Source organism: Hydra vulgaris, chromosome 13 (genome assembly GCF_038396675.1).
Source record: "Hydra vulgaris chromosome 13, alternate assembly HydraT2T_AEP".
Lineage (NCBI taxonomy): Eukaryota > Metazoa > Cnidaria > Hydrozoa > Anthoathecata > Hydridae > Hydra > Hydra vulgaris.
Genome location: NC_088932.1, coordinates 25966137 through 25991477, shown reverse-complemented (window position 1 = coordinate 25991477; position 25341 = coordinate 25966137). Strand labels below are relative to the sequence as shown.

Below are 25341 nucleotides of genomic sequence, written 5' to 3'. Positions count from 1 at the left end.
GATACATTAAGCTACAAAAAAATCACAAATTAGACGTAGAAAAAAATCACAAAGTAGAAATTAACACTTAACATAATTTCTGTAATACAGTAATTCTTAATCAGCAATTGTTTTATTGGTTATATATTCCATGAACTATTATGTTTTATGTGTTATATATTATTGTAATTTATTTTCCAACATGAAAAACTTCAAAAGAGTTTTTTTTTTGTTGCAAAATAAATTGAAAAAATATAATAAAGGTTTTTTGCAACAATTGTTTTTGATGAAAATAACAGTTTTGAAGAAGTGTCCTTTCATGCAACTTAATGTTAGTTTTTTTTTTTCTTTTACTCAATCTATTGTAGTCACATTTTTAAACTTCACATTGCGCTTTTATCAAAAACATAAAAGAAAAAAAAAATATTAGTTTTTATTCTGGAGCCTTTATGTAATATTGTGGTAACAAACTTTGAAAATTAAAAAAGATTATGTTAAGTTCCATGAATTAATTTTGACCGGAATCCTTTTTGGGACTTTTTATTCCTGTTGTTTGCAAATGAGAGAACTAAGTAAAAAGTCAATTAAAATTATATTGAAAAGAAAAATGCAAAAATAAAGAGTATTTTATACTTTCAGTTTTTCAATTATATTTATGATTTTTTTTAGATTTGTAACTTCCAAAGCAATAAACGTTTTGGGGACTTCCCTTATAATTTTAATTATATAGTATCTTTCCTTTTTAACTTATTTTGTTTTTTTCCTTACAAAAATGTGTTTTTATTAACAAGATACATATTTTTTTAAGATTGAAATTGATGCTCGAAGCAGAAGAAAAAAAATATCTATTGGAGCTTGATTGTAAAGAGGAAGTAGACCAACAAAAAATTATGAAAGATAAATTAGAGTTCTTAAAGAAAAAACGGGAAAGTGAAAAACAGCTTTATGTGGCAGAGAAAATGGAAAAGAAGTTTAGGTTTTCATTTTTAAATTTATTTTGCATGAAAAATTCTTAGTCAATAATTTAAAGTATAAAGGAGTTACACAAACTGCATAGAAAAACTGCACACTCCAAACTGTGGTTACATGTTTTTTTACACAGTCATAATATTCGATATAAGTTGAATATTTGCACAATTTCTTTGTTCTGATGTTTTGTGAATAAAAAGTAAATGTACAATGATTTATTAATATTTATTTCTTTTTTGCAACATTTAGTAAAGCACAATCATTATTCATAATCAGCAGAATTACACAGTGCATTTATCTAATTTTTTTTAAATTTTAAAATAAAATCAAGTGACAAATATGGATTATTCACCCAAAGCTCAACATAAAAAATTATGTTTGTTATTCAACTTTTAATAATGAATTTGGTATTTTATAAACCGAAGAAAGGTTTATCTATAATAATAAAATTTTTCAAAATGATTGTGGAATACCACTTATTGAGCAAAATTTTTGTGAACTTGGTCATAATTCAGTGTAAAATATTGACACTGTGCATAGTGCGATTGAAAAAAAGTTATTATATTTTAAGATTCACAGTCCTCTTTCTTTATTCAAAAACAGCTGCCTTTTCATATCAAATTCAAACTGATTCTCTCAGGTCTGGTATATAAAAAAGGTTTGTAAAAAAGTACCCCTTAAAGAAGCAAGGGAGATTGGTAAAAAGGTACCCCTTAAAAAAACAAGAGAGATTGGCAAAAAGGTACCCCTTAAAGAAAAAAAAAAGGAAAATTCAAAGTTCCAAATGAATCTCCTGTATTAAAAAATGGCTCAAAGTTTTTTTCTCTTAGATGAAAAAATCAATGGCTTCAAGTCAATAGTTAAATATTTTGTTCGCAATTATCTAGAATTTTATAATACTCTTTTTGAGTCACCAAGTCTAAACAAATAAATAAAACTTTACTTACACTTTGTAAAATAGTAGCATAATATTATAGTTACTAATATTGTATATATTTATTTTTATAATGTAAAAATGTTACAATTAAGTATAGAAATAGTTCTTATTTTTTATAAGATTCAAGTTTTAGCACTTTTCACTAAGATTAAAGTAGTTATAAGATTCAAGTTTTAGCACTTTTAAATTGAATGTTCAATGAAAAAGTTTGTCATTTTATTTGTTAATAATTGAGACATTCCTCAATTATTAAAAAATAAAATGTCTAATATAGAGTAAAAGATTTGTTTTTTGTGGTATGTGTTTTTCACGGTATACACTTTTTTATGAAAAAAAAAGCTATAGAGTGCTTGAAGTGTTTTGACTAGCTCACAAAACCTGTAAAAATGTGTACAAAACCATTTTATACAAAAATTGAACATTTATTGTCTACATAACTTTGACTACATAATTAAATTCCAATGATTGAATTTTTCCTCTGTAAAACATAGTTTGACTCAAGTTTTTCGTTTTATTCTACACTTGATGGATATTAATATTATCTTTGATGATGATAATTAATATTTGAAAATACATAATTGTCTTTAATATTTTGTCAATGGTAATATAATGCTTAATCATTTAATAAACAACTTTAAAATTATGTAAACAATGAATATGTTTTTTGCGGTAAAAAAACATATTCATATGTTTTTAAAAATCAAATATATAAACAATATGAAGCTGTTTCTATGCAGGAGGCCTTGCCAAAAATTTTCAAAAAAAGCTAAAAAGTTTATAACTGCCTCTAAAAAGTATGATACCAGAATGAACAATTACTTAGCATTTAAAAAAATGACTAAATGGAGAAAATCTGAAAAAAACTGGTTTGAAAAGGAGAACAATTGGTTGAGTGGCTTGATATGTCATTTAATTTGGGGAATCCTAAAACAAAGGATGATTTAATTAGGGTTGCTTTAGATGTGCGGAAACTTAGAAAATCTTCAGATACTCCGCAGTTCAAAAATAGGCTTCCAACAGAATATTAATTAACATCATTCCTTATAAGAAATCCTGGAATAGTTCTTTGTACTCCTGAATCTATTAGTAAAGCAGCAGCAATGGTTCCAGTCAGCAGAATTACAAAAAATTTTGACAACTTTTCCAATTTTTTTAGAAGTAATGGTTTACTTCATGTCCTTGATCGTCCAGATGCTTTTTACAATATCAATAAGACAAATTTAGAATTAAATCCAAGTCTGAAAAGCAGTTTACAAAGTTAATTCATCAAGGTCTGAAGAAAATATAACTGTGTGCTATTGCTTTGGAGTTAATGGTTCTATTGTTAAATACTCAGGTTATTTTGAAAGAAAACTTCACACAGAAAGAAGACCTTACATATGCTCCGAGAACTGTCAATGGCAATTTTTTGTTCACTCAAACTGAATCTTTTCTTTATTTGATTTTTTTAACATCTTTGCTTCCAACAGGGCTGCAAGCAACCACTATTAGAATTGGAAGTTACTGGAAAAGAAAAAATAAAGATTGTAGAGCAAGATAACAATTGACAGATGACTTAAAAGATTGCAAATTATATGAATCAGGAAAGCAAGATGAAGGAAGAAAATTCCAAAGAACTGATGTTTGAGGAAAAAAACTAAGGAAAAAATAAGAGTTTTTGTAGCACTAAGGAACAGTCACAGAAAAAGGATGACACTTAAGTGAATGACGAGTAACACGAGAATGAATTTTAGTAGATGGCTCAAGAGACACTAGCTCTTAACACCAGTGCCCATTATAATTGTAGAAAAGAGAAATAGAAGTAACATTACGATGATGTGATAATGGTTGGAGGTTGGCTGCAAGTGCAGGTCCATCTATGTTTACAATTCGTTTTTGCACCTTGTCTAAAAGAGAAAGAGAATCATTAGAAGATCCGCCCCAGATTTGGCAACTTAATTCTATACAAGGCCGGATTTGAGATTTATAAAGAGAGAGAGAAGAGATAGAGAATAGAATCTGAAGTAAGAAAGTGTTGAGCTCAATAAAGAGATGCAATATTAGCAGATGCTAATTTTGCAACAGATTTGATGTATGGTTACCAAGAAAGATTGGAAGTAAGAGTTAATCCTAGAAGATGAAGGGTAGATGGCTCATTGAGTACATTACCATTCATAAATATAGGAAGATCTAAATTATTGCGATAACGATTGACTAAAAAAAAAATTGAGTTTTATCTGAATTAAAGTTCACTAGCCACTGTGAGCCCCATGCTGTAACAAGCTCAAATGCCCCCTCCAAGCAATCAGAGAGTGTTGACTTCTTATCATAACATGAATAAATGGTAGTATCATCAGCGAACAATGCCATCTTAGATGTGAGAATATCTGGAAGATAGTTAATGTCAGTTAAAAAGAGTATAGGGCCAAGGAATGAACCTTCAGGGACCCCTGAAGTTGCAGAATATGAATAAGAGTGCAGTCTTGAGAACAGCTTTTATATTACGAATGGAAAGGAAGGATTCAATAATCCTAAAGATGTTATCAGATACATTGTAAGAAGAAAGCTTATAGAGAAGACCAGCATGCCAAACTTTAAAAAAGCTTTAGAAATGTCAAGAGCGATGGCCTTAACCTCTCTACCTTTATCTAATGCGCGATAAAAACCTATCGGTTATTACTGTTAGCAAATCAGCTGTAGAACAAGAAGATCGAAATCCATATTGATGGTTAGAAAGTAAGTTATTAGATTCAAGATGGAAGATTAAGTGTTTGTTAATTAAAGATTCAAAAACCTTGCTTATGATAGGAAGCAGACTAATGGGATGGTAGTTAGACAAATCAGATCGCTCTTCAGAATTTTTGAAAGTAGGCTGGAAAACGAGAGTCTGATAAGCACTTGTTAAATAGTTTTGAAAGTATAGATGATAGCTCCAGAGAACACTTTTGCAAGACTATAACAGGTATGTTGTCCAGACCACAAGCTGTAGAAGATTCTAAGCAGCAAATCACTTTAGATACAGAAGCTGGAGTGATTCAAATGTCAAACAATGGATCAAGCTATTTGACAGCATAATTAAGTAGAACGCAACTAGCAGAATCAAGAGATGATATTGATGAAAAGTTCTTAGCAAACAATTCAGCTTTGTCTTTAAGTGAGGTGACAAAGTCTGAACCATACAAGAGATACAAGAGGTGGAATAACAGATTTGCCTTCATTATTGATACTATTGACTCCAGAAGTCATGAGAGCCTAATTTTTGTGATGAAATAAGAGATTTCATGACCTGAGAATAGCAGGCCTTGGCGTTAGACAAAACCTTTTGACAATAGTTTCTAGCAGTAATAAGCAGACGTCTGTTTTCTAGAGAATTGTTTTGCTAATAGATATGGAAGTAACGGTTTCGATTGGCAATTGCAGCAGCACAATGTGAGGAAAACCATGGAGAAGAGTGAGGCTTGACCTGGAATCATCGAGAGGGAATGAAAGACTCCATGCCAACCTGAATCCATGAAGTTATGTAAGAAGCACATTCGTCTGCAGAAAGACAAAAGATTTCTACCCAAGGGGCGAACACGGACAAAATCACGGAAAGAGTTCCAGTCAGCTTACAGGCAGTTGTAAGAGGCATGGTGATAGGGGGATTTAGATGATGAAGAAGAATGAGATAATAGTTTTAGAGAGATCAAGCCGTGATCAAAAGCACCTAAAGGTGAATGAGGAGAAACTGAGCACTGACTAGGATCATAAACAAGACCTAAGTCTAATAGAAAAGGTAACTGATTCGGGTTGTCTGGAAAGCAAGTTGGAAAGTTGACTACTTGAGTTACAGATTGAGAAAGGCAAAATTTGTGGGTTTTAATGCTGAATCACTGACACCAGAGCCAAGCCTTTCTGTGTGACGAGCATTAACATCACCAACAATAACAATAATGACTGATGGATAAAGAGAGAGGACTTGGTCAATATGATCAGAAATAACATCAAAAAGAGTCTAGTCTTGAGATGAAGGAGAGTGATATAGAACAAAGAGAAAGGCGATAGAGTGAAGTGAAGTTAAACAAAAGCACATAAGAGAATAGTTTGTTGATTCAAGTCTAGTTTCCCAACAAATACTTGAATTCTTACGAATGTAAATGCCCAGGCCAAGCATGTGACTATTGGAGTCTTTACAAATTAAAGGAAGATAACCAACACTAAGATCAATAGTGAGACAGCTTAATTCAAATTAGTCTCACTAAGAGCAAGTAGGTCTGGTGAACTTTGAAAGTGATAAGGTTCAACAGAAGAAAAGTTACTTCAGAGGCCACGAATATTAGTGAATGATAGGTTTAGAGAAGTTGGTAATGACAGTGGTTTTGTGTTTTATAGTTTTTGGTCCTTTATTCATTTTTAAATTTGTTGAAGAACTTGACTCAAAGCATAGACAGTACTCAGTACACTGTTTAATAGCCCAAGCAACTCCCTCATTTCCATTAATAAACCCTTAGCCATAACAAAAGGCTCCAAATGTGGCCTTGACTATGCGCACCATCCATGCACAAGTACGAACATGGACACCATCCATGCGCAACATGGCACTGTTAATACTTTGATATATTTCAGCTGTTGATGGAATCAGCCTCTCTGAGAGCTACCACAGAGTTTGGGAAACCTGACTACCAGATGGCCTTAGAACCATAAAACTGAGTTTTAGAGCTATACCCTCATTAGGAGATAATAGAATGAGTTGCCTAGTCATAAAAACAGAGACACAAGCAAAACCCATGCATTGAGTCAAGAAGATCCCGTATTCAATATCCTAAACTGGAAACAATGTATTAAAAATACATTTGCGCAAGTCTAATAGATGAAGAAGGGGTGCCAGTCTTATAAACAGATAGATTCTATTTACCCCTAAGTCTTCTCCTAAGGTGCCTATTACAAGGCAGTAGACCAAATTGCACTATCAATGTGTGATCAGTTTTTTTTGTTCAATGTGTGATCATTTCATTTTCACATCAATTTTTGGAACAGCCAGATTAGTATTGGAAAAGGAAGTAAATAATTGGAAAAAAAAATAGTTGCAAGGAGGTTGATGAGATTTAGATTTAAAAAATTTTTAAAACTGATGAATAATAGAATTATTTCAAAATGAAAAATAGTTAATGGTTTCTGTGGTAAAAGAGTTTTTCCACTAAACATTGAGAATGTTTATCTTGAGTGGTGTATTGTAGAGTAGATATTGATTTTGAACCTGCTTCCAATTCAGATGCACAAGTAACTTCTGAATGTTTGAAGTTCCTTCTTTTTAAAACACAGCTTCTTCTAGTAAAAATATTATCAGTAATGAACTAATTGCTCCTGTTTAAGGTAATCATACAGGTTGTCAGTATAAATAAAATGGTTTATTTTTTTGATTAATTATTTTTACGTTGATTTTTTCATGTCAAATCTTCTTGTGTACCAATTGATTAGGTAACAGCTATTCTTCATAACGTTTCGAAAATACAGGAAAATATAGAGCCATTGCATAACCTTTTGAGCTACATCCCTGGTTACTATGTTCTGAATTTTTTAGTTATGAAGCAGTAGCTTGATATATTTTTATCGGCAATTCATAATGAAATGCCAGTTCCAGTTTCTTTAACTTTAATTCAGGATGTGGTTAAATTTCCAGAACCAGTTAAACGCAAAACAAATAGAAAATAAAAGTCAATTAATTATGGAATCTTTGTAAAAGAGGATGAAGAAAAAAAAAGATAAAGGAAAAAGTAGAAAGGAAAAAGAATTGTGAAGAACGAAAAATAATACAAAAAAAGATAATAAAAAAATAAAGGAAAAACTGTAAAAAAGATCTAAGTCATATGAACCTGTTGTTGAAAAGAAGCTTGAATGACCAGCTAAAAATATTTAATATATATGTTTTTAGTTGCTTTAAGAAATGAAATTCGAATTTCTTTTATTCTTAGAAGTTCAAATACATTTAATTTTAATATTTCTTTATAAATTTATTGCATTTTTTTCAAAGAAGAATTTATGTTATTTTTCAAAAACCACAAAAAATAAATTTTTTTACCGCAAAAAACAGATTTCATACTGCAAAAAATATATTGGTTAAGTAACTTTGTTTTTAAGTAAAAACAATAAGGCACAATGAAAATGGGATAGTAACATGTATAATATTTTCTTTACTGCTCATTTTGCTGCATATTTCATTTGAAGAGAATATATGAGTAAAAAGTTGTAAGTGAACAAAGTTTAAAAGAGCGTAATACAGCAAAAAACAAATCTTTTACAATTTATTTTCATTTTATTTATTTTACTTATTATTTATTTTGGGTGCAGAAGTTGCAGCTTACACAAATTCCTAAGATTTCGCACTAGGTCTGACTAAAAATAATGCTCAAAGGAGGTGATCATTTGATTTAGCAACTTTTTTGATTAATCTGAGGCACATTTTGTGGGTTGATATGAACATGGGCATTACATATGTTTGCTGCACATTTCTCTATAAAACTTTTGAGAGTTTCATGAATTTAGAGCTAGAGATATTACAAAACATGTGCTAAGAATAAGCCATATGCAAAAAGACTAAGTCAAGATAAGTTTTCTTTATTAAATCAGGAGGTATACCAAAAGATGCCAGGCAATAAATAGCAGACATTCTAGCACAACTGGAATGTCTGCTTTTTATTTCTGATGGATGTTTTTGAAATGAGTGTTCCACTTAAGATCATTTTGCAAGGTCACACCAAGGAGTTTGAGTAAGTGTTTCTAACTTACTGCAATAAATAATGAAAAGCCATTCTATGGAGAAATTGATCAATTAAGTTTTTTTTTTTTTCAGTTATCATTTCCCCAAGGCTGAGAAGGCCACTACAGTCGATGAGGCTACTTTTGTGGTTACAACCCTCTCTCAACTCTATAACTCCAAAACGTGAGCCTCGATAAACAAGGCTGCTGCGCAGAGAAACAAGTTGAGCGTGGTACTATTAGGGACGTGGTGGAGAACTCAGAACTTCTTGCTTATGAGGTAAGCACTCTACCACTACACCACTACCGCATAAGTTTCTAAGGAGAGTTTCTAAGGAGAAATCATTTAAGAAGAAAATCTTTTCATTTCAAAGAGAAATCAATCAATTGAGTTTTTGGGTCATTGACATGCATTTTAGCGCTTGAGCAGTAGTTGTACCATTATAAAGACCAGGCTATTATCTTTGCAGCCTTGCAATGAATTGAGGACAAAATTCACCTTTTTTCTTAAATTGGAATTGCAAGAGCTTATTTCCATGCATACAGAAACTTAAGTTGAGCAAAGCTTTGATTGTAGATTAGTATTAGGGGGGGCAGTCAAAACGGTGGCATGATCTCTTTGAATTGTTCCAGGGTACTGTCTGGTCCATTAGCTGATGATTTAATTTTTGTTAATGTAGGTAGTTGATTGTTTGCATGGAATGTGGCAGGATCATAATGGCAGTTAGTGATACCAAATTGATTTATATCCTCTGGCTCAAACACCCTTGTGAAGGTATCGTTTAATTCAATGGCTTCTGAGAGAATGAAAATTTTAGGTTTTTCCTGTGGTTTTATAATATTGTTAATAGCATTCCATTTCTTTTTGATGGTATAAATTTGATTTATCATTTGGTATCAGTTTTTAATTTTTTTGGCATAGTTAATTTGGCATAAATTATGTTTGAAAAATTTTTTAGATTAAGCATAGAAAACATCTACAGTACCCCATGTACTGTAACATGTACCGCTAAAACCAAAAAAGCACATCTCAATATCTTTTTTATTTATTTCATGGAAAACTACTTTAAATATGTGTAGAGTTGTATAAAATTAGTTCTTCCTAGTTGGTTTTGTTAAGAAATAGTTTTGTTGTTATTGTTAACAAAACTTTAACCTTTTTTGGTATTTGTACTCCAAAAATCGCATTCAAATAAATGGTTGTTTCTATGGATTTGAAATTTGGTATGACTTAATATCACTTGATCTGCTTTAAATAAAAAAAGTTACTACTAAATAAGTCTTGGAGGAAGTATCTGATGGACCACTAATCACACAAAATAGGCACTCCAAAACAAAATGTTTTTAAAAAAAAAAATTTTAGGTTTTACATGAGTTCTTGATTTTAACTTTTCTGATTCTATATAACTTCTTGATTCTATAGATATCCTTGCAGCGTTTTAAAACAAGTTTATATTGTATTTTTTACCTATTAAAAAGTAGTAGTAGAGTTAAGAAAAAACAGATAAAAACTGAAGCTAAAACTTCAACTTAAAAAGAAAAAGTTACAATCTATGCATACAAAAAGCTTGAGGCAAAAATTGAGAAAAAGAAGAAGTAGTACAGTTTAAAGATAGAGAAATGATTAATCAAAGATTGGATCGAAAAAAAAAAAATGTTAAGTTTTCACTTTTTTAAAGAATGCTGTTTAACTGAATTTGATATCCAAATAACTTTGGTTTTTTTCCAGGCTATGAACATTACTGTTGTAGTTTTTTTACACTTAAGGAGGAAGAAGCAGTAGTAAAATATATCAAGAATAGAAAAGATGTTTGCAAGGCATCAACAAGGCCTTCAACAAGTTGACCAAACTTCTTTATTTCTTAAAGATTAAATAAAGGACTACACTAATAAAAGATGTGAACAAGGTCAGAAGTTTGTTAAGTTGTCTCCTAATGCAAATTCAGCTCTGGAAAACAAGAAGAAGGCCTACTGATTTTTTATTTGCTGAATGTAAGAAAGTTTACTTAATCGACATTAGTTTTTTTCTTACACTTTTTTTTATATAAACAGTGAATTAAATAAATATCGTGATTATATATATATATATATATATATATATATATATATATATATATATATATATATATATATATATATATATATATATATATATATTTATATATATATATATATATATATATATTTATATATATATATATATATGTATGTATATATATATATATATATATATATATATATATATATATATATATATATATATATATATATATATATATATATATGTATGTATGTATGTATATATATATATATAGCAGTGAATTTTATTTCTTTGAATTTAAATATAATTTAACGTAATTTCTATAGAATATTTAAAGTCATTTATTTTTATTGTTTCAGACTTAGTCATTCGTTTTAGTCACAATTCCTTGCAAAGCATTCATGCTTAACAGTAAAATGGCCATTTCACCTATAAATAAACAAGAAATAGCTTGTAGTCATTTAAATAACTTTACAATCCAACTACATGCTGCTGATATTATGATGATGGTGTATGGAAGGGTGGCATTGACACCACAAGAATCTTCAATGATAACAAGACACCACAACTGTGAATTATGGTGTTAATGCGACAACATGCTTGGTATATGCAAGAAAAGGTGAACAGTGCCTCAATATGCAGTAGAAAACAGGGAATGCATAACAATTCATCCATTTGTTTCATTTTCAAGTGATGTTTGTACATTACAAACTATTTTCTCTTTGGTTGGAATAACAAGTTAGATGGTATTACAAGCAGTTGTAGAAAAAATTAGTCATCAACTTGTTAAAACAACTGAAAATGGGATATCAGATAATGACATTTTTGAGGGTGCTTGTCAAGAATTTGAGGAATAACTTACTGAGAAGACGATAGAAAGACCTGTTGTATTATTATCTGATGGACATGTTCACAATTCAGTTACGCTGGTTTAATGTACCACTACCAGTGTAATTCGATTGACCAGGGTAATAAAAACCTTCATCATGACCAGGGTAATAAAAACCTTCATCATGACCAGGGTAATAAAAACCTTCATCATGACCAGGGTAATAAAAACCTTCATCATGACCAGGGTAATAAAAACCTTCATCATGAGTACAGAAATTCCAAGCATTTTTTTTTTAACCCAATGCAATCAATCAATAAAGAGAGGTTTATGACTATCAATACAATATATGGAAAAAATAAGTTTTTACATTTAAGTGTGCAGCTTTATGCAGTTAAATAGAAGATCTACCATCATTATCAGTGTCAACTTGGTTTAAGACACTTGAATCAACCATTTTGTTCCTAGTTTGTAAAAGGAAAAGTTTTGTAAGTTATAAAGCAAATTTGATCAGACTCAATTATTTATTAGAGACATGGCTCAAAAAAGCCTGAAAAATTGCTGACTTGTTAACTATTAAGAAAAGTTAACCTTCAAAAAATACTTTTTTTACTCAATTCAAATGAAATCAAAAGAAGAGAAACAATGAAAACTAACAGCAAAGGAGGAAGCAAAAAAGAAGAAAATAAAAAAAATCTTATTAAATCTAAAAGTGAATGTACTTGTATTCAAAGCAAGTGTCAAGTTTTTGGCCTACAACAATGCCATATTTGTTCTGATGTACTTCATTCAATTTACAACAAAGCTAGTTGCAGAGTTAATGGTGTAAAACATGTGATGGTCTTACCAGCCAACCAGCATTTTTCCTCTAAAAAGTTGTTCTCACAGCAAACAGATAAATATATATATGAACATTATTTTAACACACATTAGTATTATGACAAATGCAATGACAGTAAATTTTTTTTTTCTGAATAAAGAAATTAAATAAAGAACAATTGTTGTACTATGCTTACATTGTTGTAATAAGCTGTTGTTTTATAAACGTTATATTATATAGGTTTTTATGGCTTGTTTTTTTTCCGTATGTTTTACCTATATGTTTGAGAAAACAATTCGCGATTTGTTTTCTCTCTGTAATACCTTATTTTGTTTACTGCTTTAAAAAAAAAAATTTTTAATGTGTTGATGGAGTTTTGATTGTAGTTTTGGTTGTTGGTTTAATTCAGGTTTTGAATGTGTGTGGTATTGTTAATGAAGATGACTTCCCTATCTTAACATCTTTCCTGACACATATTATTTACAGTTTTTTAACTTTTCTGTCATTCACTTTCTTGCACTCTAACTTTCTTTTTTGTTTTCTGTTAACACCAAACTTAACTAGTGGTTGCTTGTAGCCTTGTTGTTTTCTGTTAACACTAAACTTAACTAATAGTTGCTTGCAGCCTTGTTGTTTTCTGTTAAAGCCAAACTTAACTAAAGGCTGCTTGCACCCTTATTGTTTTCTTTTAACACTAAACTTTATTATTGGTTGCTTGCGCCCTTATTGCTTTCTGTTAACACCAAACTTAACTAGTGGTTGCAGCCTTGCTGGGAGTAAATCTGTCTTAAAAAGAAAAGTTTTGTTGCTCTTGGTTAATATTTTCATGTTTTTTTTTTGCTGTGCATAGTTGTTTTATAATCATAGTAATATTTTGTTAGTAATAATAATTTAGGTGTAGTTTATTGTATTGTAGCTGATTGTGTATTATTATTGGTTCATTATAAGGGAGGAATGTCATGATCTCCGTACTCAACTAAGTAAGCAAACACAAAACAAGATATTTGCTGATCGAAATGAACAACTTTTAATTAAAGCAGAGAAATTGAAAAAAGAGGCAGAAATTGAACATTATTTTGCTGAAATGTGCAAACAAGATATCAAATATAAAGAGCTTCAAGAAGAAATAAAAGCAAAAGAAAAAGCTAAACTAAACCAATCTGTTATAGAGGTTTCTATTTATGTTTAACAATAGTTTAGTTCCTAATTTTTTAAAATAAAGGTTATATTTAAATTTTGTTATGATTTTTTAAAATAAAGGTTATATTTAAATTTTGATTATATTTTTTAAATTTTGTTCTTATTATTTAATCTTAGGTATTATGATTTTTTTAAATTATTTATTTTTGTTTTAATTATTGCTTGTTTAGTTATTATTGTTTGTTTAATTTTTTTTTATTTTTAACATATGTTATTTATTTTATTAGACTTTAAATATGCAATGCCAAGCATTGGAAAATCAACGTCAAGAAGAAAAAAAAATCAAGCAAAATGAGGCTAACATATTAGTACACAGTTTTTTTTTATATTTGTTATTAAAAAAACTTTTATATATAAATATAAATTTGTAATTTACAAAACTTATTTAAAGTTGCAAACAATTTAATGTTATAATTGTATAACCATTTCATTTATTATTACTATTATTTATTTTTATAGAAAAAAGAAGTAAATGAACTAAAAGCTGAAGAAAATTTTATTTATTAAAAATTTATTTATATAGAAAAAAGAAGTAAACGAACTAAAAGCTGAAGAAAATTTAAGGAATAAGCAAATAAAAGCTAAAATGTTATTTGAAAAAAAAGAACAAGATTTGTTATTGAAGTTAAAAAAAGAAAGTAAAGTTAGTTTTTAATATTCATTCATTCATACAACATTTTAATATTCATTCGCTTATACAACATTAAAAAAAAAGTTTTAAACACACAAGTTTTAATAAAAAGGTGATTGTATTCTTCACAATGATATGTATTTTAAAAAGTGATTGCATACTTCACAGTGATATATATTTTAAAAAGTGGTTTCATACTTCATAGAAAAAATATTTTAAAAAGTGATTGCATACTTCACAGTGATATATATTTTAAAAAGTGATTACAGTGTTATATATTTTAGGCAAAAGAAAAAGATTTTGATTTTGAAACACAAAATACTTATGATAAAGTTCTTGAAAAGCAAATGATTGAAAAGAAAAAAGTATGTAGTTTATATATATATATATATTTTCATGCTCATTTACATTGGACCTTAGATTAGCGCTAGTGGGTATTAGTAGCGCTCTTGTTTTAATTTTATGCCAATTACTTGCAGCTTATTGTCTGGTTCGAATTCATGTTGCCATTTTTTAGAAATCTCTAGTAGCAATGGCCAACCAAATGAAAAATAGCAGGTTTATATGTATGTATAAGTAACATAATGGTTTATATGTATATATAAGTAACATTAAGGTTTATACGTAAATATAAGTAACTTAATGGTTTATATGTAAATACAAGTAACATAAAGGTTTATATGTAAATATAAGTTTATATGTAGAAGTTTATATGTATATATAAGTAACAAAGAGTTATATGTGTATATAATTTACATAAAGGTTTCTATGTATATGTAAGTAGCAAAAGTAATGAAATGAAATTTAAAGAAATATTTTATTTTTAATCTTTCCTACACCAATTTAAGAAATTACACACAAAAAAAAATTAAATAGAAAAAGTTACATGCACACTCTTGTTTATTCAAGTTGATTTTTCATTCCTTGAGACGAGCAGGTGTACCATAAATTTATATAAAGCTTAAATCAAAGTGTGAAATTAAGTGTTATTGATGCCTCATACCATTTGAGAGTACATTAGCTCTTGATGTTCCTAATGTATCATACTAAACATATAAACTTTCATGGTTGTTAAAGAAATTTTTTTGTTTCAGATTTGGATTGGTCATCTTTTTCTTTGTATATTTCTTTCTAAGTAATTAGTAATATAGCTGTCTCAAATGATGATAATATCATGAATAGAAATAGACTATGCTAATTCAATGGTACACTCATTGATAATATACATACTTATTGCCATCTGTAACAATTTTTTCATGTTTCATTAACTTTCTCAATTAGCTAGTTACAGCAGTTTTTTTGTATATCTGATCAGTCCTGCTCTCTCTCTATCTCTCTCTCTCTCTCTCTCTCTCTCTCTCTCTCTCTCTCTCTCTCTCTCTCTCTCTCTCTCTCTCTTTATATATATATATATATATATATATATATATATATATATATATATATATATATATATATATATATATATATATATATATATATATATATATATATATGCACATATATATATATTTGGAATATGTAATTATATTATATGTGATGATGCTGGTGCCTATAATTTGGTGAAAATTTCAGATAAATTATTTAGTGTTGAGAGAATTCGTTTTATTGGATGTTTTAAAGGGGTTTAAGTAGTGGTTTTAAACTCTGGCTTTTCTTATAATGTATTATTTTTCTAATTTAGAGACAACAATGGAAGGAAATGAATTGTTTCATGAACTATATAGAAAAAACTCATCATCAAAAACTTCAAAATGAAAGAATATTTGAGGAACATATTATTGAAGAAGTTAAAAAGCAAATGACTAAAAAAGATGAGAGAATGCGAAAAGAAAAAGATGCTAAAAAAAAGCTAATGGATGATGTGTTAAAAACTAGACGAATTCAAGTTGATGAAAAACGTAAAAATAAAAGGAATTTTAATTCAGTTTTTATAGCTTATATATATATATATATATATATATATATATATATATATATATATATATATATATATATATATATATATAGTGTATATATATATATATGTATATATATATATGTATATATATATATATATATATATATATATATATATATATATATATATATATATATATATATATATATATATACACAGGGTGAACAGAAAGTTCTGTCAGTACTTCACAATCAATTTATTTTAATATATTTGTAATATACATAACTGAAATTACAGTAACATATCAAGTAACATATGTAGTGTAAGTATACCAAGAATTATTCAAATTGGTCTCCTTTTTGGTCCACTGTCAATGATAATCGATGACGCCATGATTGTATGGCGGCACGAATGGTTTCCGTAGGAAATTTTTCCCATTTGCGGATCATCATTCGTTTCATGGAGGCCGAGTTGGGATGTTGTTTAGCATTGACCTTGGACTCCAAAATACCCCACACGCAAAAATCAAGTGGATTCAGGTCAGGAAAGGACGGAGGCCACTCATCCTTAGCAACAAACTTAGAGCAATTCTGTTGGAGCCATTCTTGCGTTGTTTTAGCTGTATGAGTTGATGCTGAATCCTGTTGAAAACACCAGTCTCCATTGGGATATAAAAAATTGGCTTCTGGTTGCAAAATTGCCTTCAGGACACTCTCTTGATAAGATACTGCATTAATTTTGGTGCCACGTTTGATAAAGACCAATGGCGATTTTTCTTTGCTACACACTGCTGCCCATACCATCACCGAACTTCGATTCTGATACCGCTGAACTGTTCCTGAAGACTGAGGTATGTCCTTTAATGATGTTGACCACACGACATTTTTTTTAGTATTAAAACTTTGTTCCATCACAAATAACTTTTCATCAGAAAAGATAATGTTCTGTATTGCACAATGAACATACTGACGTAATAACGTTTTGCATCTTTGCAACCTGGCCAGCTTTTGATTTACAGTCAATCCATGAACTTTATACTTGCGATAAGGTTTCAATCCAAGGTCTAATTTCAATAATTCCCTCATTGACTCCCTAGGTACTCCTTCCTTCTGAGCCAATTTTCGCGCTGACCTTTCAGGGTTCCTCCAAATTTTCTCGCCTATTCGTTTAATACGATCTGAGGTTCGAACTGTTTGTGGACGACCCGACCTTTCACGGTCTTCAACACCACCAGTTTCACACAACCGTTGGATAGTTCAATAAACAAATCTCTCAATAATTCCATGCACCTTTACTAATTTGAATATTTCAGCACCAGTAAGTCCTTCCTCATAATGTCGTTGAATCAACAAACAATGAACATTTATAATGACTACAATAGAAAGAACAAACCCAGTTACTATTGACAAATTCAGTTACAATTGATAAGCATCATTGTAGTTACAATTGTACTAAACTGATACAAAACTGATAAAAAATTTAATGATAAACACTTGTAAATAATGAAATATGGGAGACCAGAAAGTATACACATTGATTACTGATAGAACTTTCCGGTGACCCTGTATATATATATATATATATATATATATATATATATATATATATGTATATATATATATATATATATATATATATATATATATATATATATATATATATATATATATATATAAGCATAATTAGTATTTCAATTTTAATGTGGCATCATTCTAATATTTCTTTATTTCTTAAAGAAATCATAGAATGATATTTTTTTTTAAAGAAATGTTATTGAAGGAAAAGTCAGCCCAAAAATTGGTTGAAAGGCAAGAAATTGAAAAAAACATAGAAGAATATAAAATGTTAAATAATGAGAGACTTGTTCGTGCTAAAAAAGAAAATAAAAAATATCAGATGGATCTTTTGCATCAGATAGAGTTTGAAAAACAAAAGAAAGAAAAGGATGCTATAGAAGCAAAGAAAGAATTTCAAGACATGCAGGTAAGTGCTAATTTTATATACTTAAAAAGATGTTGTCATTTACTATTACGATTTGAAAAATTTGGTGTCATATAATAAACACTTCAAAGTTAAAATAACTTTAAAAGTAGGTTATGGTAAAAAATATATTCTATTTGATATAATTATATTCTACTATATGTACATGTTTCTGACATGTACGTCCAGGTAACAAGGACATACTTTATATTCAATATAAAGACATAATTTATATTCATTTTATTTTAAGATTTTATCAATTTGGTTTTGCGTACATATATTTAAATAACATATATATGTAAGATGAGATTAAAAAAGTGTTGGGAAGTTGAGGAATTTTTAAAGACTTGTTAATTTCAGTAATACTTAGTATATACTTTTACAATAGAATAATTTGTAAACCATAAAAGTTTTGGGTTTTAAAATATTTTTTATTAGAGGTATCGGCTACTTTTGTTTTTGGCTTTTTGCACTAGACTGTTCATTTGTTTCAAACACGTTGATGAATAGTTATTTAATGAGCTATTTTAATATGTAAGGTTTGAGGGTATCCTTTTTTGTTTCAATGTTTGTTATTTTAGAATTCTGGTAAGCAATATTATAAGAAGTTGTTCGTAGAACTTAATAAGATGGACTCTTCTAAACTCCCACCAACAGTACTTCCTTGTATTCATTCAAAGAATTGTTGACGTTGTGTTTGTAAATAATAATATTTATGATATTAATTTATGACACATTTGTACGAATATATGTAATAATGCAATAATTTTTAAATGAATAAATTTTGCAATAATTTTTTCAATAGACTTTTTTTAAATATAATCAGATGCCGATATAACATAAAAAACGTTTTTGCGGGTGCGTTAAGAGCTACGGTGGGTCCCTGGGCCTAAATTTTCATTATCGTGTGAATTTACTTCTTAAGGTTGAGTTTGAGCAAAACAATGCATTTTAGTGGAATAAAATTCGGTGTCTTTTACATATCGCTTTTGTATGCATGTTTGACAAAGCCAAAACTGGTATTTTGAATTTTCGCTCTGGATCTTTTCAGTAATTTAACTTTTAGAAGCTATGCCCAAAACTTTATAGCATAGTTTGCATTTGACTTGGTGTTATTGTTGCACACCCTGAAAATCTGGAACCTAAGGCTGAAAAAATATCCCATCAAAATCCTTTTAACCAATGATTGTGGATAATGTTGCAGAATAGTGGCGTAAAATAATTTTATTTTTCCGCTTGTTGTGAGACTTGCTCAAAGTGGTGACTTTTTATTATAGACTAAAATTAATTGGCTTCAGTACATACATCGACTATCTTATAGCCTGCTGCTACAAGGAAGTGCTGCTACATCGACTATCTTATAGCCTGCTGCTACAAAGAAGTGCCACTACATCGACGGAGGGTTTGGTTGGGGCAGGCAGTCTATCAAATAATAGAAAAAAAACTTTTAAAAAAAAAATCTAAAAAAGATATTAAAATATTCCGTATGTTTATATTAAAAAGTCACTACTTTGAGCAAGTCTCACAACAAGCGAAAAAATAAAATTATTTTACGCCACTATTCTGCAACATTACCTGATTGTGTATGTTATAAGGTTTTCATAACACCAAAAAAAAAATCATAGTTTGAAATCTAACAGAGATATTTTAATTTGGATATTTTGTGCAGAAAGTTAAACTTGACTGTCGTTTAATGATAGATATTACCTCTTAAAAATGCGTTTTACAAGTTTTTAATTATTAAAGTGATAATTGATCAAACTAAACTTTGTAAACTTATAAAGAGCTTATCTGGAATTTCAATCGATTTTTTTGAGCTTAGAAAATTCACTCAGCCTATTCCTATCACGTACTTATTGTTTACGTTCATGCAAAAAATCTCTTTTCCGTGCGCCAAAAGTTTGTTTTCCATCATGCCTATCTTTAACAAAAGCCACAAAAATTGCAGAAAACCCGTTTGCCTAATCTATACGAAAAAAGCAGACAGGCACCCTGAAAACCTGAAACCATAATGCTGATGAAAAATCCCATCAAAATCCTTTGAAGTGGTGATACTACCTTTGAAGTGGTGATACTAAAGAATCAATATTTAAATTTTAAAAACTTGCATTGAAATCCAACAGAGTTATTAACATTTTTCTAGAACTGATATTTATCTTGAGTTATAACAACCTATGACTTCTCCCCCAAAAAATTATTTCATTCAAGAAAGTCTAAATATTAAATAAAAATACACAAAATTCCTGAATTATTTTATTACTCTTTTTTATTAAAATAATGTTAAAATAATTAATTCAATAAAAACACTTCTCATTAAATAATGTTAAAATAATTAATTCAATAAAAACACTTCTCAATAAATAACGTTAAAATAATTAATTCAATAAAAACACTTCTCAATAAATAATGTTAAAATAATTAATTCAATAAAAACACTTCTCAATAAATAATGTTAAAATAATTAATTCAATCAAAACACTTCTCAATAAATAATGTTAAAATAATTAATTCAATAAAAACACTTCTCAATAAATAATTCTAGCAACACAACATTTGTCAGATTCTTCTTATTCGAATTGCATCTTGATCCAGTTCCACGCAGTTGATTCAAACTTTTTTGCTATTGTAATCAACAACACAGTTTAGAAGCTGATGAGAGTAGTCGAGATGAGAAGCATCTTATTTGTATTTTTCCCAATGAATGTAAAGCTTCGGTGGCTTGTTCACATTCAGTCCCAGGCTATTTTTTTTCACCTTGAGAAATGGTTGAACATGATGAAAAGCAGTATAAATCTATGGAATAACAAAAATCTAGAGTTTCAGAAAACAAGATTTGAAATCTTCAATTTTCAAAACATAATTAGGTGAAAAGTAAAAGCCAAAACAAGCTGAAACAACTCCCTTGAATGAATTCAAAACACGCACAGTGGGCCAGGTGGTGGACAAAAGTAAAAAAAAAACATCTTCAAATGTTACATTGCTATATACCACTTTGTAACTTAAACATTCAGCTTTTGTAACATGTATATATTTTTGTATAATTATAATGCCGTATACTTTTAAGCTGTAGAATCAAAAACTTTTTTTTTTAATATTTTTCTCTTTTTTTTTTTTTTAATTTAATAATATTTTTTGTGCCACTAATAAGCATAAAATAGATGTTATTTTAAAACTCGTTTTATTGCATAAATCAATAAAATCAATTATTATCTTTCAAATGAGTTATTACAACACTATTTTGTTTGTAAGTTATGTCGAATAAAATGATTTCAAATGACAGTGTATTTGAAGTACTTTTTTTAGTTAAAATTTCACTTATATATTCGAATACTTTTGCGGTCCAAAGTGGTCCAGTAATTTGAGAAATACATTATTCAATATGTATATTATCAATATAAATTTGGTTAATAATCCGCGCATGTCCGCCTGGTCTCTAATAATAATTTTTACAAGTTAAATGATTCATCCGATTTTATACGGCGTAAATATTATATGTATTTTTTTCTAAATGTTTATGTAATAATTGGGTCTCAGCAAGACTAGCTTAGTGTTACAAATTTGTTTTAACATTTATGCATCTTAAAATACCTATTTATAAGACTAATTTATTTCGTTAATGAAATTCATATTTTTATATAGTTAAAACATAAAATTATTGGTATTTATTCATATATAACACAAGAAAACTTGAACTTAGCTAATCCTAATATATTGAATGCAGTTCTGGCCCACTGTGGCACAGCAGAAATCCAGGGCTTTTGAATGATTTTCAGCTTCAGCAAGAAATTTCAGCTCGTTTACCTTTTTTGAGTAACTTTATGCAATCATTGCAATTGTAGTGGCCACCATGGTAAGGTTGAAGAGGGTTGTGAATGGCTGGAAGCCAATCCATTTTTGTACCAGAGTTATCACAATGTGTACCAGACTTTTCACAATGTGATTGACCAAACCAAGAAGTAAATGATGTTCCATGGGAGGAAGTACTTCCAAAATAACTGTTTGGTTAGGAAAAGGAAGCAAAAGAGGATGAACAGCATTAAAGAAAGGTTTGGCATTTTTCAAATTACCTCCAGATTAGACAAAACTTTGGTATTGCTGTCTAATGCTTCCAAAGGTGCGAAGTTTCCCACATGCAGTATGTTTTGAAGACTCAATTTCACACCAACAACTTGAGTGTTTGCTACTATGAGAATTCCGCAAACTATATTTGGAAGCTTCATGTCACACGAGATAACCAAGGAGCTGAAAGAGCAAACTTTTTCACATTAATGAGTTAAAAAACTGCCATAACATTCTCAACGTTTTCTGGTGTATTTTCTGTAATTGCCACAATCAATTACTTCTAAACTCCTGTGCTTTTGTAGCTCTATTTTGACCAAAATTTGACTGACTTTTGAAGAAGACTATGTGGCTCAGACTCATTGAGCTTTGAGTCAGATAAGCTTAAACTCACTTTCAAGAAAGAGCCACCACCATCTATTTCAAGCTTTAGAATAATGTTGCTTTCAAATTCTCTTGATGATTCGGTCTTTTCTTTGAGCTGATGCAGATCCTGGCAATGAACCACTTGGCAATTTTATGAGCTGGCAGCAAGTTTTAAGAAGCTTATGGTGAATTAGTCTCTCAATGCTTTGCCACTGTCAGCAAGTTTTTGCTGAAAGTTGGTTTCAACTAGCCTTACTGTGCTAATCTGGTTGAGAGCAGATCTAAGTTTCCTCATTACAGTATTTGAAAGCCCCGTATTCTCTTGCATTAAAACCATATCTGGAACACTCAAAGCACCAGTAAAGAGTTGCTGTGCAGCTGATGACCCTAAAGATTGCATTATAAATCAAAATTATATTATTTACATTTTGTAATGCCAATCAAATTAATAAAATAATTGGGAAAAATGTTATTGTACATAAACCTTTTCTTAAAGCCAAAGTCATTCCTTTTGATTGGCTGATCCGAACTGTTCCCTCTTGTTGATGTATCTTTGCCTGAAATGGATGCAATCTGTTCTGCACCTTTTGGGTCTGCCAATGCAAGTTCTCTGAGGTTTACATGATGTTTTTCTTTTGTACAATGATGAGGGTGTCCACGAGCAAGCACAGGTAAGCAAGTTGTACACTTCTTTTGAGCTGCAGGAGTTTGTGGACTAGCATGGCCTTTATTGAATTGTAGAGGGTTTTTCTCTTTTCTATTGGTTTTAGCAATTTCGATCAAACAATCACACTGTGCTGTTTGCCTTGTGATGCTTTTACAATAATGAGTCAAAATTGAACAGGCCTAAAAATTTTTTATCACTTGGCTGATTGATTCTAAAGTGACAAGTCATGCAAATTTCAGAAGGCGCACGATCATCACTGAAGTTCAAAGTATTTGAGAGTCTCGTGAATTTTCTTCTAGTAAGATTCTTTCAATTGTCTGTCTGCTTTTTTTATACAGATTAAGCAAACAGATTTTCTGCAGTCTTCATGGTTTTTGGCAAACGTAGGCATGAAGGAATACAAATTGTTGGCGCGCGAAAATGAGATATTTTTTGCATGAACGTAAACAGTATACACGTGATAGGGATAAGCTGAGTAAATTCTCTAAGCTAAAAAATATAAATTGAAATTCCAGATAGGCTCTTTATATGTATCTATACAAAGTTTAGTCCGATCAGTAAACATTTTGATAATTAAAAACTTGTTAAATGCATTTTTAAGAGGTGATATCTATCATTAAATAATGGTCAAATTTAATTTTCTGTACAAAATATCCAAATTGAAATATCTCTGTTAGATTTCAATCTATGATTTCATTGTTTGATGTTATGAAAACCTTATAACATACACAATCATTGGTTAAATTTAACCAATCCCATCAAAGTCCTTTAAAGGATTTTGATGGGATATTTTTTCAGCATTAGGTCCCAGATTTTCAGGGCGTGGTTGTCATTAGTAATCACCATTGTCGCTTAATTTATTTAAATTATCAAAGTTAGGCCTAATTTATTTCTTAACTTGTTTTGCTGCTTTTTTGTTGTCAACATCTTCCAACCTCTAGAGTATTTCAAATTTATTTAGAATCTCCGCTTCAATTTTTGGCATGTTTACATTTTTTTGTTTTTTGTGTTTCAACGTCTTGGATGCTAAACATTTTTTGCAAAACTGCGGGATAAGGTTAAGTCGATTGCAATTGTTTTTCAACTTTTTTTTTAAATTTTCTTTTGAATAGTTTTTACAATATTGAAAATTGGTCGCAGGCGAGCATACGACGTATGCTGACACTAGATGTTGCTCGTGTAGATTCAGAAGATTGTGGCGGAGATTTCTTTTCTTTAAAATGATGTTCACCTTTCAAAGGTCGAGAAAGCCACTACAATTGCGGAGGCTACTTTATTGTGGTTACAACCTCTCTTAACTCTTTAACTCCAAAAAAAATGGTCTTTCATACGCATTAGCGATTTGTGATTTTGAGTGAACGTATTTAAAAATTTCGAATGGAAACAAACCGATATTTTAAAACCCATTGACAAAGTACCACTCGATAGGTAACATGCGTCAAGATATGCGTATCTACCAGAGTTAATTTAAATTGTTGCGGCAATCTTGTGTTTAAGCCACTGGTAATATTTTCATTTATGCCAAAAATACCACAGTAAAATGTTGCTACTGGTTCGCTGGATGATCGAGCAGCTTTGTTGAGTGAAAATTTGTTGCTTTGTACTTCGGCTACTGCATGAGCAACTTGCTGTTGAATGTAGTTTTTCGTTTTTGATTGCGTGCAAATTTTTTCGTGGCCTTTTTATATATTTGAATAGGTTTGATAATCTTTATTTAAAATTTATACAGAGAATTTATCGATATTGGACAGTTAAAAATAACTAATTTAAAAATCTCCATTTACCAAACTTATGAATTGGCGTATTTTATTGAACCTTATCACATTTTCCGCTTTCAACTCATAACCTTTTACTGGGTATAGGAAGTTTAATTTAATTTAAAATTTAATTTTAAATAACCTAACAATTTATTTAAAAAAAAGTTTATTAAAATTGTATATCACTGCACACGGCAATACATTTTGAAAAATATTTGCTTTTTATCATCAAAAGGCTCTTCCTCATTCCAAAAAATTAAAAAAAGAATGCTATTTATTAAGATTAAATAAAAGATAAATTACCAAAGATATTAAATATCTTCTAAAATACTGTTTTTTTATTAAATTTTGACTGTGTTGACTGTAAACTTGATATAAACTAAGTTCAGAACATTTCAGAATAACTAAAAATATTATAGTCTTTTTATTCTTATTTGTTTATCTATATTTATAGAAATATCTATATAATAAAAATAAATACAGTATATCCTG

At 29.4% G+C, this 25341-nt stretch overlaps 1 protein-coding gene across 1 annotated transcript in view; it reads left to right on the top strand.

Annotated features, from left to right (window-relative positions):
* Positions 1 to 18802, top strand: part of LOC100204270 (cilia- and flagella-associated protein 53) — a 37059-nt gene extending 18257 nt beyond the window's left edge. Inside the window, exons 4-11 of the mRNA XM_065816885.1 lie at positions 788 to 955; positions 13238 to 13460; positions 13717 to 13797; positions 14013 to 14132; positions 14405 to 14485; positions 15805 to 16021; positions 17786 to 18003; positions 18582 to 18802. Coding sequence (XP_065672957.1) covers positions 788 to 955; positions 13238 to 13460; positions 13717 to 13797; positions 14013 to 14132; positions 14405 to 14485; positions 15805 to 16021; positions 17786 to 18003; positions 18582 to 18689 — 1216 coding nt within the window. The 3' untranslated portion in view covers positions 18690 to 18802. The remainder of the gene's footprint in view (positions 1 to 787; positions 956 to 13237; positions 13461 to 13716; positions 13798 to 14012; positions 14133 to 14404; positions 14486 to 15804; positions 16022 to 17785; positions 18004 to 18581) is intronic.
* Positions 18803 to 25341: the final 6539 nt, after the last annotated feature.